General features: G+C 30.2%; 1 protein-coding gene across 2 annotated transcripts; it reads left to right on the top strand.

Moving 5' to 3' along the window:
* Positions 1-3,627: 3,627 nt before the first annotated feature.
* Positions 3,628-8,179, top strand: LOC108455886 (probable serine/threonine-protein kinase PBL2). Of its 2 annotated transcripts, none has more exons than XM_053018854.1 (6): positions 3,628-4,182; positions 4,724-5,075; positions 5,182-5,317; positions 5,755-5,891; positions 6,007-6,130; positions 7,582-8,179. In XM_053018854.1, the coding sequence occupies exons 2-6, from the start codon at positions 4,782-4,784 to the stop codon at positions 8,001-8,003; spliced, it is 1,113 nt and encodes a 370-aa protein (XP_052874814.1). In that variant the 5' UTR covers positions 3,628-4,182; positions 4,724-4,781; the 3' UTR covers positions 8,004-8,179. The 2 variants fall into 2 exon arrangements, with proteins under 2 accessions (XP_052874814.1, XP_017609948.1); XM_017754459.2 differs by having other exon boundaries at positions 3,631-4,182; positions 4,720-5,075.
* Positions 8,180-15,686: the final 7,507 nt, after the last annotated feature.

Raw genomic sequence — 15,686 nt, 5'->3', positions numbered from 1 at the left:
ATGAAATGGTAAGTTTTCGGCAAAGTTAGTTCCTAATTGAATATAATGATTGGGTAAACATGTTTGATATATGTATATGACAATTGAAATGGTATGATTGAATGTGAATTAGTAATAGAAAGGTTAGATGAATGTTTGTAGGTGAACAAGTTGAAATGGTAAGTATTTTCGTCAATGTACAATTGTAATTTTTTCGAGCAAATTGGTTAATAAAAATATTCATGAATTACATTAATACTTTGTATATTGTCCTCACATGGTTTTTGCACCCAAAGCAAAATGGAAGCAAATATTGCTCACTGGTTGTCTAATGTTTAACTAATATTAAGCGGTATTGCATAGCCAGATTGTAATATAGAAAGACAACTTATATTAGTAGACGAACCTAAACATTTCCTTAGTCTAATCGCAAATGAGTCAATTGATTGAAAGACTAATATGCCTCCTATGAAGTCCAATTGGGAAGATATTTTATCTTGGGTATCAGAGCGGATGACTCCTAGAAGATAGAGATATAGATGTGACTGACTAGACTGACAGTACATCGGGCTGGACCCAAGAAGAATAGATCCTAACGTTCATAGTGTGACATGCCTAAATTCTGAATGAATGATAGATTATGTATGTGTGATTTGTACACTTTGATGTAAGTAAATGTTTGAGTTTGAATAGATAAGGAACTAGAAGTTGGTGCGTAGGGTGGTACGACTTCTGCAATATGTAATGTCATTCAAAATAGTGGAATTCATAACCCGAGACATGGGTAAATGATATCCTCTCATTGGCATTACATTGTTGATGAAAAGTAAATGTGGCCACTGGTTGTTTGTCTTTGTGATGAATAACTTGATTACTATTCGATAATAATTGAATTTTCATTAAGGAAGATGTAATGGTTACCATGAAATAAAATAAGATCATATTGGGAGAACAAATATTCCCAAAAATGATTAAGGATATCCTATGAGGGCAACACGCTTATGTAAGGTCACTAGACGAGCATTAATCGAGTTGCTTTCGTAGTGGTATTTTAAAGATTGGATGATACTATAGTGGAATAATTTCGTGAGTAAATGAGTTTATAATTAATAAGTGAAAAGTTAGAACTTAATTATAAATTATTTGAGCCTCAATTGCATATATTCAATCGATCCCTCCACTAGCTCATTGGAATCAGAAATGAATTGCGTGTCTGAATCAAAATGAACAAAATGAATAGAAATAGAAAACATTTAGAAATGATTATGATTTTCTCTAAAATGAAGAAATGGAATCATTCGAAAATGAATTTGGTTTTCTCAAAATGGAAATGAAAATGAGAAATGATTCATTTGCAAATGAACATGGATTACTAAAAAATGATCGGAAGAATGAGTTTTGAGCTATTTTAAAGCCCAGAAATGAAAATAAACGATTCTTCCGATGTAGGCATAAGCTCATAAAAAATTTGTTCATAGTGAACAAGTTGGATGGTGAAACATTAAATATATTTTCTCAAAAAATTTTATCAGGGGTAAAATCATCATAATTGTACTTGGGTAAAATTGAGATGAGAAAATTATTTAATATAAAAATTGAAATTTATTTTTGAAAAATGTAAAAACAAATATTGGGTTAAATCAAATTATGACGTATTAGATTAAATGCCCGAAAAGTATTTGTAATTGTACTCGATATGGAAGAGGCCCAAAAGCTCGTTATGTTAATAGGGTGAACGATTAAGGTTACCGCCACCTATAATTCTAATTAGAAAAGGAGTTCATCTTTCTTCTAACTTATGATATTATCTCAAGAGGGATTTAATGTCTAAATGACAATTGTGTACTTGGTGAGAATGGTTATCAGTCCTACAACCATCTTTTCCTCCGATGCAACTTAGCCTAAGCTATTTGGTTGCTTTCAAATGTAGGCATAAAAACATATGGGATCCAACCTTCGTATATACAAGAGTGAATCAAATCATAGATTATGAAAAGAAACCATGCACAATATCAAAATTGTTGGCTCTCTTGGAGATTGACTTGTATGCTATGGAATATATATGGATACAGAATGTTATACCTTGCCAGAAACATATTCACCCATCACAAATGCCTCTCCGTGCTAGCTATACATTGCTAAATAGCTATGTTTCGCACTAGGTAATCAACATACTTCACCACCCTTTTGCCATGTGGGCTTCGTTTGGTCCCCTCACCATTTACTCAAGTTGACGTAAATAAACATGACCATCCATAAGTCATTAAAGCCGCGTGTCTAATGGACATCGTGGCTCATCAAATCTACCAATTAGAGGACAATTGGCAACACAAAAACCATGAGAAAGACTTGTATATATAAGTTACAAAGACTCGTGCATGGGACATGCAATTTGACCCTTTCTGCCTCACAGTTTACTGGTTGACTCCCCTCCTCCTTCAACCTTCTTCTCCCACTTAATACAATAACATAGAGGAACAAAGTTCTTTTCACGAGGAGAGACCAAATCCGAGATGATAAACCTTTGTGGAAAAAGCTTTCAATTTGAAAGACAGTGAGGTAACCCTCATAACAGAGAAACCTCATTGATGCTATTAATGCACCCCTCAATATGACTAATGGTAAAAAGAACCCCTATCATGCTTTGTTCAGTTGGAAGAGACGCAATGACTTCCGCACCCCTACTTTCATACTCAAAACCACAAAGTGTTCAACAGTGATGACACTATTTGGATGGCACTTGCCAAACTGAAAGAATGCTGTGGTGGGTTGTTGATAACAATGCCTATCCTTGTTGCTTCTGCTGCAATAACAAGATTCTTACTCAACATGGACAATAGTCATTTGCACAGGTAATACCAAACCCTCATAACCAACATAAAGCTGCTTAACGCTCATATTGGACTTGTGTCTAATAAGAGAGATTTACTAACATTACGTGTATTTCTACAATGAAGAAAAATGTTACATAAATGAATGAAAACTCCTTCAAATTGAAGGCAAATGAACGAAAAGGGTAATGCTCTCTTACGGGTTCTTATTTTGAATTAGACCAATTACTATTTTGTCAATTAAGATTAACTTTGTTTGAATTTAATTAAAATAATAATAACATAAAGTTAATTTAATCTTAAAACGGGAATTTTAATTTAATCTTAAAACGGAATTTCAAATTTGTACAAATACTCTATACAGCCTAGCCTATGTTATAAACAGAACTATTGACATTGTATAGAAGGTCATTGACCCAAAAATAAAAACTATATGTAGAAGGTTTATGTATTACATAATTTTTGCAGTTTTAGTCCTTTAATATAATTTATCATTTTTAGTCTTTTATTTTTTTTTTAATTGTGTAATTTTAGTTTGGATGTGGTTAAATTTGTCAATAATTTAATGGTATCTTATTTAGTTTTTTAAAACATGTGATGATATGGTGTGTACACTTTTATAAGGTTGAAAATTTTATATTTTTTAAATGTAAAAAAGTCAAATTGATTATATCATATTTGAAAAAATAAGTTATTTCAAATTATTGACAGAATCAACCGAAAAAAAATTAGCTTCAGAATTGAGAGCGCACCTTTTGGAAAAATAGAGGACTAAAATGAATGTATTATAATACATTAAAAATTTTGACCCGTACTAATGCAATGCAAACAAAGGAAAGCGCCAAGAATTTAAAGAGCATGGCATTCAACAGTCAGAGTTGCAAAGCATAGGCATGATGTAAATGGCAATATTCAACTGCAATTTCTTCCTTTGTGGGGACTGCAAATTCGTAATGCGGGGGCTAGGAAACATAGAATTTGATTAAGAATTTTCAAAGTAATTGATCCATTTAAAAGAGACGTAGACATTTCCATGTTGAAACTAGGCAGGCACCTTCCATTGACTAATTATGCGCCTCTCTTGCGTGTTTTCTTCATGTTTTGCTGCCTGCTTCTTCAACTTCTCTCCTCCTCTTGTTTTTTTCTTTTGGTTTTCAATACCTCTTTAAATGGAATGGACTTTGGGTTGTTTTATTCTTGTACTATATTTCTTCTACGTCCCCTTAAATGGGTTATCGTTTCGTCAAGAATTATTATTCTTCTTCCTCCATATGCTTTGACCATTTCAGCCTTATTGTTTGATCTTCCGTCATGGGTATTTGCTGGCCTAAACCAGCAAAGTGTGCTCATGCTTCTTCCTCTAATTTCTCAGGTCAGTCTCACTTTTCTTTTTGCTTCATTTTATTTCTTTTTTGGGTCTAAATATAAGCTTTTCAGACACACACACACACGCACATATATATATATATATTGTCTGGGTTTGAGTTCTTGTATTGCTATGTAATGGATTAATCAAATACAACTTAAGGATGGAATCAAAAGAATAGTTTGGTTTAGCGGAATTATTTTGAAGTCTGGCTATGAGAAAACGAATGGGCGTTCATTTAATAATAAATCAATTTCTATATCTGATATGAATGTAAAGGGGTTCCCCTGTATGCTCCAATCAACTATCTTCTTCTCCTTTTGGTGAAATTATTATTAAACACAGAAATTTGCATTAGTAATTAAATGCATGTTTGAACTTCATATTGATCACAAACAAAATAATAGTAACAGTCAGTTTCTGGCTTTCTTTTTCCTTGGATATGTGTGTGTATGGGTTATTAGACCAGTGGCAAGAATGAATTTGTATTATTTTGATATGGTTTAGAAGTCAGTAAATAAATTCTGCTTTTTGTTGTTTAAGGTAGTGCAAAGACTCATAGTAACACAAAGCAGGAATCAACTTCTTCAACCCAGAAATCGCCTATGGAAACTTCGAACAAACCATTTGTAGCATCTAAACCTCACACACCTGTTTCCAGCAACCTCAAAGCTGATACATCTGTTTCCAGCAGTCTGAAGTCTTTCAGTTTTAGTGATCTTAAAAATGCCACCAAAAACTTCCGGTCCGAAACACTTCTTGGAGAGGGAGGGTTTGGATGTGTTTTTAAAGGTTGGATTGATGAGAACACGTTTGCGCCTACCAAGCCGGGAACCGGAATTGTTGTAGCTATCAAGAAACTCAAGTTAGAAAGCTTCCAAGGGCACAAGGAATGGCTTGTACGTAAAGCTTTTGTTTATAACTTTAGTTTTTCTTTTTTCAAATTTTGCGAGTTCATATTTGTAGGCTGTAGCCTGTTTCTAAAAGCCGATCAACATTTTGTAGGCGGAAGTTAACTATTTGGGTCAGCTTCGCCATGAAAATCTTGTGAAACTCATTGGTTATTGCGTGGAGTTTGAGAATAGACTTTTGGTTTATGAGTTTATGCCAAAGGGAAGTTTGGAGAATCATTTATTTAAAAGTAAGATTCTCTCTCACTCTTTTTTACATTGATCTTCTTCTCATTATGTTAAAGCATATACCATGTATCAATGGCTTGTCAGTGTGTGAGTTTAAACCATATTGTATGAACCTAGTTGTCTCCTATTGGCATGCAGGGCAGCTGGAGTTACATGACTCTTAGGATGGTGGCAGTTTTTGCATATATGAGTCATTTTTAATGTTTCTGTTTCATTAGTCTGAATGGTTAATCAAGATAGGATCTGGCTATATTACTCGAACTTGGTTGAGTGCTTTTGTGTTTTTTTTTTTTTCCTCCAATTTTTAATGTTTCTTTTTACTCATGTCCAAAAAATATATATCGGATATAGGTACTTATAGAAAAATGAAGAGTCAGAGAAACATAGGGATCCGGTGTGACGTACTAACACTAAAACCATTATTGTTTTCTTCTTTCAGAGGGTGTTCAACCAATTTCTTGGGTTACACGGATGCATATTGCCAGACAGGTTGCACAGGGATTGACCTTTTTACATAGTCTAGATGCCAATGTAATCTTCCGTGATTTAAAGGCTTCCAACATTCTTCTAGATTCGGTAATGCTGACATATCAAACATTGTCACTTTTGATTGAGTTGTACGGCAGAGATGTTATATTGAACATCCCCATTTGATTTAATGACTGATGCTGTTGCCTATAAACTTATGTAGGATTACAATGCAAAGCTTTCAGATTTTGGGTTGGCAAGAGATGGTCCAACTGGTGATAACACCCATGTTTCGACCAGAGTTGTTGGAACTCAAGGTTATGCTGCCCCAGAATATGTTGCCACAGGTGTGTTCATCATCTTTCCTTCAAATAGTACAGTTAAAACTGAGTATGATAATGAGTAGAGAAAATTATTACTCAGATTCGGGTGTATGTTGGTAAGAGTATATGTTTGGCATGGGTATATTAAAAAAAATTTCAGTTTTCCCCGTATCTGGAGGATTTTTGGAGAGTTATATCCCCAAACTCATGTCTGAATACGTGTTGCTCATGGATGGTTCAAGAAAATGAAAAATGGGAGCAACATAGAGGGATTATTCTGGTATCTTATACCTTTCTTCTTATTAATGAGATTCAAAAATAATAATAATAATAATAATAATAATAATAATAAATGAAGTCAAGGAAAGAAAAAGAAATAGAAATAGAAATAGATGAGATTTTGCACTACAGTTAACTTATGTTACATTACATATACGCTAGTTGTTTGGATGCAAGTGCAACAGCCTAAGGATGGAAGTTGTCTTGTTTAAATTTTTCTCCAACTAAGCTGATTCTTTTTCCTTCTTTCTCAAATTCCATCCCTTCTTCCAAATGCAGTTGTAGCTGAACTTTCTGTAGCAATGTCGTGTTGGCACCAGTATGGTGGCCATAAATGGTGAGTCCGGTTATCATAGATTACAACCATAACTTCAGCATACTAATCTTGAGAGGCTGCTATTAGTCTATGCTGAGCATGAGTTTAGGAGCATGTTCAATGTTCGTTCGAGCTTGAGATTCTTCTCCATTTGCCTATAGCCATAAAATACTAATAAACTGAATGAATCAACTGAAGTTGTGTCGATGGGCTTTGATTATAGTAAATGAACTAAGGTTTGAAAACAAAATCTTGAATTTGTCAAGCCTACATACATTTTGCCTCCAGTAAGATCTCCTGCATTCCTGAGGACCTTTTGGCAAATTCTGGAAAAAAACATTTTTGTGCCGAGCCATTAGGTCTCTCTCCACTACTTCCCCTGCATATGACATGTACAAGAGGCCTAGGATTGAACATAATATGCTTAGCATGATCATACCAGCAGTTAGTTTGTCACATCGTTAACAGCTTGGAAATTGCTCTGTAGCAATGCTGTGGAGCTCGAACCACCACCAGGCTTGCGGAATTCTTTTACGGGAATATTTCTTTGGAGTTTCTAGGCCAAGGACATCTAGATTGTTAGTGGCTTAGCAGTTCATCCAGTTGCACACACAAAAAAGAAGGGTTGGGATAACGTAGAATGGTTAAGATGCAAGACTCCGTTGATAGCGAAGACAAACTAGGTTTGTAAATTTAGTTTTCTCAGGAGTGTTCAGGTTTGAAATTAGTACCCTTAAAAGAGCAGCTGATATTGGGAGAAACACCTTTGGTATATTGATATGTAATGATCCTTCTGTTTTGTCACTGCAATTTTTTTTTTTGCTTTAAGTGGATTTAAAGATTGGTCCTACTAACGAACTAGTTTAAACCTTACATGCAGGTCATTTGACCCCAAAGAGTGATGTGTATAGCTTTGGTGTTGTACTATTAGAGCTACTTTCAGGACGGCGAGCAGTGGACGATGAGAATTTTGGGTTTTCGGAAGAAACACTGGTAGAATGGGCAAAACCATTCCTAAGTGACAACAGGAAAGTACTACGGATAATGGACACGAGGTTAGGAGGCCAGTACTCAAAGAAAGGAGCACAAGCTGCGGCTGCACTCGCATTGCAGTGCTTGCATAAGGATCCGAAGAACAGACCGTGCATGACTGATGTTCTAGCATCATTAGAGCGACTCCATGTAACAAAGGACTCATCGGCAAGGACACCCCAACAGCTACAAACAAAGCTTGATCACCATGGGATTAAGCATGTGAATAGCCCTCACAAGGCAAGAATTCCAACTACAAATTCACTTTGAAAAATATTGTTTTGTTAATGCAAATTCGTTTATGGTAAGCAAGAATTGTTGTTAAGCCGGAACCGTGTGGAATTATTGGTTGGGGGCCTTGTATACAAGGAAACGGAATGGAAAAGAGTGTTAAAAGTATTGTAGATGAAGATGGTGAATAAATAAATATATGTTTAACACCAAAATCTATATGTAATTAACCCATCTGTTTTTCTTGATCACAAGGAAAGAAGTTTTGGTCACTTGGAAACAGGACTGCTCTGCTTCTACTAACAAATTGAATCTAGAATATTGATATTATTTTAGTTGTTAGTAATTAAAAACTAAAAAGTTGTTACGCTTAAATAATTAAAAGAAATTTCTCTAAAATAATTAAAATCAATCAAGTTTTTAATGGAAAATTGTAGGTATTTAATATAAAGTTAGTAAGCAGTTGAGCCCTTGAAATATAATTCTCAATTAAAGCTTTTAATAAGTTGTTAAATGATGACTAAGTGGCTAATATCACAATTGACCTAAGTTGTTAAGTGCTGATTTAATGTATAATATGACAATTGATATCAAAAATAATGATATGATGATTGATGTGATGTTTAACATGAAAATGTTAATATGGAGGGTTTAATTGTTTTTAATTATTTTATAGGACTTAATTAATTTTTATTATTTAAGTGTAAAATTATTAAAATATTATAAAAATATAAAATAATTATAGAAAATAAATGGTATAAAATACAATAAATATGTTATGAAAAATATTATAAAATTATAGAAAAATTTAAAAATATAGAACACAATAAATAAGTTATATAAAATAATATAAAAACTATTAAAATGATAAAATATGAAATTATTAAAAATATAAAAATATAGAAAAATTTTGTTATTTTGAAAGTTTTGAATCTTTTATTTTGATAATAAGAAAATGAAGAACTTAAAGTATGATAATGATTAGACTTATATGGAGTACCGACTATCAAAATAAGGAAATTAAAGACTCGAACATTCAAAATAACTAAAACTAGTTATATTTATATATATATATATAAATATATTTATAAATTTTAATATTTTTCTTAATATATTAATGATGACAAAATAATGAAAATAAAAATGCTTTTAACCATCAAATCAAATAAAAAGCATGATACCCAATCATTCTCTCTTCTTTTCATTTAATATTATATAAAAAATATTCATGTTATTAATTTAAAACCCAAAATTACAATTCATCTAACACTACATTATAGAATTGTTTGTTGAAACTAGATATCTGATTTTGTATTTGCAAATCCACGTTGAGGCAGATTTCTTTTTCTTTTCAATCCATAACCATATAGACTTCCAATGTTAATATTAATGGAATTACTAAATACTTTACTGTGATCAGCTTCTTATAAGATTGTATTATCATATAGGCTTTCAATATTTCAATAGTTGGCGGTAATACAATCTTATAAGCCTCAAATTATAGTAGAGTATTTAGTAATTCAATTAATATTAATATTGAAAGCCTATATATACGATAATGGAATGAATAATAAAAGAGAAATTATAACAATTCGTTTTTTAGTAGTGTCGAAAATAATGGTTTCAGGGCCATAATTCCGATGAGAGAGTTCATAGTTATATTTAATTAATATTTATGAGTTAAATATAGTATAATAGTGAATCGTGATTTAATAGATTTTATTAATTGGTCAGTTAATAGAGGTATAAGTGGCTTAAACCAAAATTTAGTGATTTCGAAAAATGAGGTATCAGGACGTCGTTTTCATAAATTGAGCTCATAAATATTATTATTAAATATTTACGGAGCTATTATATAAGTGAATTGAAGTTTGGTCAGAAAATTTTGATTATTTGACAATTAATTAAAGAAAAGGATTAAATCGTAAAAATTATAAAATATTATCACTATTGAAATTTTTAATGAGTTAAGGCTTATTAAACTAATTATCAAGGTTTAAAAGTGCAATTACACCTTTACAAATTAAAGTGGACGGTTGGTGAAGTGAAGTAATAATAAATCAAAATGAATAAAACAAAATCTACCACCTTCATCCTTATTTTTTTCTTCTCAAACACCGAATACTCCATTGCCAAGTTTAAGGGTTTTCGTCCAAGCTTTCTTTCATTTGTATGATTAAGGATTCAATCCTACGGATGAAAATTAGGAAACAAGTGAAAATTGTATAATACTCCCTATAAATCAACTTGTTAATATATATATATATATATATATATATTGTTACTGTTGAATTATGAATATGTTTGTTATTAATATTGTGAATTGGAATTGAAATGTTATAATCTAATGTTATTAAGTTGAGTAAGGACTTAATTGAGAAATGTTGAATACTGGTGAAACATGATTCATGTGGATTTTGAATTCATGTAAATTGTTTACAGCATGTGTACTGAGAACATGGAAGTGCCCCTAATTTATAAATATTACAAGTCATGTTTAAATGCCCATTTGAATGTGGTAAACAATTAGGATACGATTGGTATGCCAATAGGGTTATATCGCGCGTTGTAAGAGTTTGATGTGAGATGAGATGATGATAGATGATATGTTTATATGTTTATTGAATGTGTCGGTATCCAAGATTTTTTGCGGTTACTGAGTTATATTTACAGTAATTCAGGCGTGTTTCTGGGGGAGGATGTGTAGCTTTCAGGCTTGGCACTTAGTGTCCAAGCATGTTTCTAGACGGATGTTAGCCTTCGGACTTGGCACTTAGTGCCTAGGCGTGTTCTTGGTTGGTTTAACTTGTTTGAGCATTATGACATGTTTTGGGTGGATAACTGAGTATCTGAATTATGTTGCTATAGTTCATCGGGTAAAAGAACATATATTGATAGACTACATGAATTGTTTGGAAATGATATGTTAGTACTACTATTGAAATTTTAACTGATGAAACTGAATGAATGATGAGTATATTTTTAAAAGTTGTTCGGAAATGATATCAAAATGACTAGAAATTTTATAGTTTATGTATGAAACACTTAATTTATAAACGTGATATGCAATGACAATGCTATATGTTTAAAAGAAATGGTATTTGATTGTGAATATGAATTGATGCGATCAACTGGTTAATATGATTCATATGTTGGATCCTTCCTTTTGAATGATATGGAAATATATCATAGTGATTGATTGTGAGATTATACAATTGATACATGAAATGCTCACCTCGTTATTGTAAACGTCTTGACAGTAAATTGTATAAAATTAGTTATATATGTTTACGTAATTATAAACTGAGGTAAGAATCTTGTCTAAACATCTATGAACTTACTAAGCATGTCAATGCTTACCTCGTTTTATTTTATGTCTTTTGTAGTTGCATCTTTGCGAAACTTGGCTATTGGATCACTTCTAGGGCTCATACTACCCAATGTCTCTTTTGGTAATCTTTGGTTCATCTTAGTTTAATTATAAGTGGGATGTAATAGATGTGATATATATATGTGCTTGGTGTTGAAATTTATGAACTTGCCCATTTTGGTATGTTTATTTGGGTGGATAACTTCAATTTGTTATACGGCTTAGGTACACGACCATGCCATCTAGCTCCACTCGTTATCAGCTTGTCACACGGTCTGGCCGCACGACCTTGTGACCCCTGTTTTGCCTTTTTACCTATCTTTTCGTAAAATTTTTAAATTAGTCCTAAATTGTTTTCAAGTTGGTTCGAGAGCTTCGTAAGCTCGATTGAGACTCAGTTTTGGTTGTAATCATATTGTACTTGAATTATGAAATGTTTTATGTTGATTTATTGAATATTAAAGTTAGAAATATATGTGAACTTTTCTGTTAACTGTTGTAACATCCTATAGCTTGGGGTCGAAGACTAGATCAGGTAAGGGGTGTTACAAAAACAACTTGAACATGGATTGTGCAAATGCAAAATCTAAATTTCTAGTACAAATAAACAATTGTATCATATAGCGTTAGGATGAATTGTAATTTTGGATTTTTTAGACCAATAACATGAACAATTTTCTTTTGCATAATCTCAAAGAAAGGAAAATTGATTGAGTGGTGTGCTTTTTATTTTAGTGAGATAAGTTAAATCATAAATCTAATGCTAGAAGCATTCAATTTGATCTAATGGCTAAAAGCATTTTGGTTCTAATTATAACTACCACCTATATTAATAATATTTAATTTTTATATTATTTATAAGTTTTTATCAACAAGTGTTGGGTATAGTGGTAAGTCATTTTACAATCCTAAGGAGAGAACATAAGTTCAATCCTTAGAAATGACATTATTTGTATTTTTTCTAAAATTTTAATAATTTCTATATATTTTTAATAATATTTTAATAATTTTAGACTTAAATAATTAAAAAATCAATTAAACCCTTTTAAAATAATTAAAAATCAATTAACCCTCATAAAATAATTAAAATAACAATTAAACCCTATACATCAATATTTTTCATGTCAAATGATTAAAATATCAATTAAGCCTTTATAAAATTTAGAGAAGGATATCATAAGTTAATTTTAGTATATACTAGTAACTAGAGGTGTTCATGGGCCGAATCCAACTAAAAATTCAGGCCCATTTGCTAGGTTTGGGCCCGACTTTGCCTGAAAAATGGGCCTAAAATTTTGCCTAAACTTGGCCCGGATAAAAATGCTAAAACCCAAGCCCTGCCCCTTTCAGATTAATCTTTTATATAATTTTAAATGTATATAATATATCAAAATACTAAAACATCAAAATAAATATTTCCCAACAAATTGAAAATAAATTTTAAAAATATTTATACTTAAATAATACTAAGATAGATGCAACTTAACAAACAAATACCTCTAAAATAATAACAAAATTAATAATAAAACAAGTTTTATAAATATCTAAACAATAACAACAAAATAGTAACAACATAAAAGTAAAATAGTAACAAAATAATGAGAAAACAATAAGAAAATAGCATTAAAAAAATAGCAATTTTTAAATGCCTTACTAGGGGCCTGGTCCGTTTTTAAATGGGCCTTATTTTTTTATCCAAGCCTATTTTTTAGGCCTTATTTTTGTCAAAACCCTTCCATATTTTGGGTTGGGCTGGGTGGCCCGACCGATGAACAGGTCTATTAGTAACTAAGACACACGCATGTCATTTTATAACATCGAGGGATATTTTAGGTTAAAATTTTGTCATTTGTAAATTTTTTCTAAATTTAATTTTTATAAAATTTATATAAATATAGGAAAAGATAAAAAAATTATAATAATATAATTATTTAAAATTTAAAATTTTTAATTGGATTAGTATAACTCATAATACTAATAAAGTTACATACTTAAATAATGGTATATACAATTAATTACAACTTTTTTACTATTTTTACATTTTAATTTGAATAATATGTGGGAAAAATGATGCAAATAGTTTAAATATAACTTCTTCTTTTTTGTTATTTAGAGTTCAATAATTTGATGTAAAGTAAAAAAGAAAAAGAAGGCTAAAATATTAGCTAAATGAATTATTGTTTACTAAAGTAGAGAACGTACCAAAAGTGTAGGAGCGGCAACGACATTTATTGTTTATTTTATATTGCTTCCATTTTTCAAAAAGGCTGGTGATTCTTTTTATTTTACTTATAAGATGCTTTTCTTAAAATGTGGAAATTCATCTGTCCTCAAATTTAATCTTTAATATATTTTTAATTTGATGTTTATTCTTTTATAATTAAAATTAATTATTATTTTTTAAAATAATTGAACTGTTTTTAAGAAAATTATTGACTAAAACATAAATTTTTAACAAAATTAGCATGACAACTCGTATAACAAATCCATATGTACTTTATGCTAATACGATACTATTTATCTTATATGTCACGTCAAAATAATTTAAAATTATAAAATATTCAAAAAATTTAAAATATATAAAAATTTCATAAAAAATGAAATATACGTAAATTACCATACAAATTAACATGTTTAAAAATTAATATTTTAATCAATATTTTCATTAAAAATAATTTTACTCTTTTCAAAAAATAAATTTCATTAAAAATTAACAAGCCAATCCGAGCTGTTATATTTGCGATGCTAGCATCAAAAATATCGACCATATCTTGAGGAAATGCTCGCTCGCGGTCCGCTATTGGAGTAATCTGGTCAACTATGATAGGTTAGCTAAATTTTGTAGTTTAAACATGAAAAAAAATTATCTCAACAACTTTTTCTGAATTTTAATAATTTTTTTCCTAATTTTTAATATTTCAAAGAACTCTTTTAAATTTTAAATTTTGAAATTAATTCCTAACAGTAACGTGATTAGCGTGATTGAACTCAAGTGACACTTAAGATGATAAACACCCTAATCATTAGACCAACATATAGGGTTCAGTTATAAATTATATTTATTCACTCTATCGTACATGTATCTCTTAGATATTTATTTCAAAATTTTAAAAAGCATGTTGTACTCCAATAAGTTTTTTGATAGATAAATTTCAACAAATCTATTCTATTTATACTATATATTAAATTTTGACCGTTACTTAATTAATCAAATATTAAATTAATTAAATAATGACTAAATATAAAACTCATAATTTATTGGGTTTGAACTAAAATATTATTCTCCATTTTAACGGAAGCTTTATTTAGATTTTAGATAAAAAAACTTTAAAATATATTTTTATATAATCTTTTACTCACATCTAATGTGTTATAATCTAGTATATATCAAAATACTAATTTAGATAAACTTTTGAATCGATGAAAGTATTTTTATTACTCCGTATATTATTGAATTGACATTTTAAAAATATTTTTAATATATTATTATGTGATAATAAAAGGATAAACTACACTAGTAGTCACCTAACTATTAGTATATTTCTTTTTGGTCACATAACTATGAAAAGTTACAAAATGGTTATCAAACTATTCAATTTTGTCTTTTCTGGTCACCAGCCGACTAATGGTGAAAACTTTTCAAATTGGCATAATAGCAACTTTAACTCTTAATATTTATACATTGTGTCAATTTAGTCTTGATTCTAAAAAATCTCCCTATCAACATTTACACATTGTGTAATTTAGTCTTTTTTCCAGTTTTGCTTTTCATTGTGACCCTTTCACCTAAAAAGCTTAAAAGAATTATTAGCAAAATTTGATTGAAAATATACAAAAAATAGAAATAGCAAAAATCCAAGATAATAATTTTCATCTTTTCTCATTCTTTTAAAATTAACCTTCAATGTCACAAATAAAAGCAAAATTGCAAAGCTTTACAAAAAAGAAGAAGCAAAACTGCAAAAAAAAAAAAAAAGAAGAAGACCAAATTACACAATGTGTAAATTTTGAGGGTTAATTTTTTTAGAATCAATACTAAATTGACATAATTTATTAATGTTGAGGGTTAAACTTGTTATCATGCTAATTTTGAATGTTGCCTTCGTTAGTCGGCTGGTAACGAAAAAAGACAAAATTAAATAGTTTAGTGATCATTTTGTAACTTTTCATATTTGTGCAAAAAAGGAATTTACTAGTAGTGGGTGACTACTAGTGTAGTTTACTATAATAAAAATAAATAATATTGATTAACAGTGTTTATATTTGATGCCCAGATAGTATATAATTCTATACACCATTAGTGAATTAGACAATTACACATCATTAAAAAGTTTTAAAACTAAATTCACTTT

This window comes from Gossypium arboreum, chromosome 9, assembly GCF_025698485.1.
Source record: "Gossypium arboreum isolate Shixiya-1 chromosome 9, ASM2569848v2, whole genome shotgun sequence".
NCBI lineage: Eukaryota > Viridiplantae > Streptophyta > Magnoliopsida > Malvales > Malvaceae > Gossypium > Gossypium arboreum.
This window is presented reverse-complemented; position numbering and strand designations above follow the sequence as displayed.

Bases quoted from the DNA above. Each gene is read 5' to 3' on its own strand.
- LOC108455886 (XM_017754459.2), top strand. From the start codon at position 4,122: ATGGGTATTTGCTGGCCTAAACCAGCAAAGTGTGCTCATGCTTCTTCC. The intron at 4,183-4,719 runs GTCAGTCTCACT...TTGTTGTTTAAG, and splicing joins TTCTTCCTCTAATTTCTCAG to GTAGTGCAAAGACTCATAGT. The intron at 5,892-6,006 runs GTAATGCTGACA...AAACTTATGTAG, and splicing joins CCAACATTCTTCTAGATTCG to GATTACAATGCAAAGCTTTC.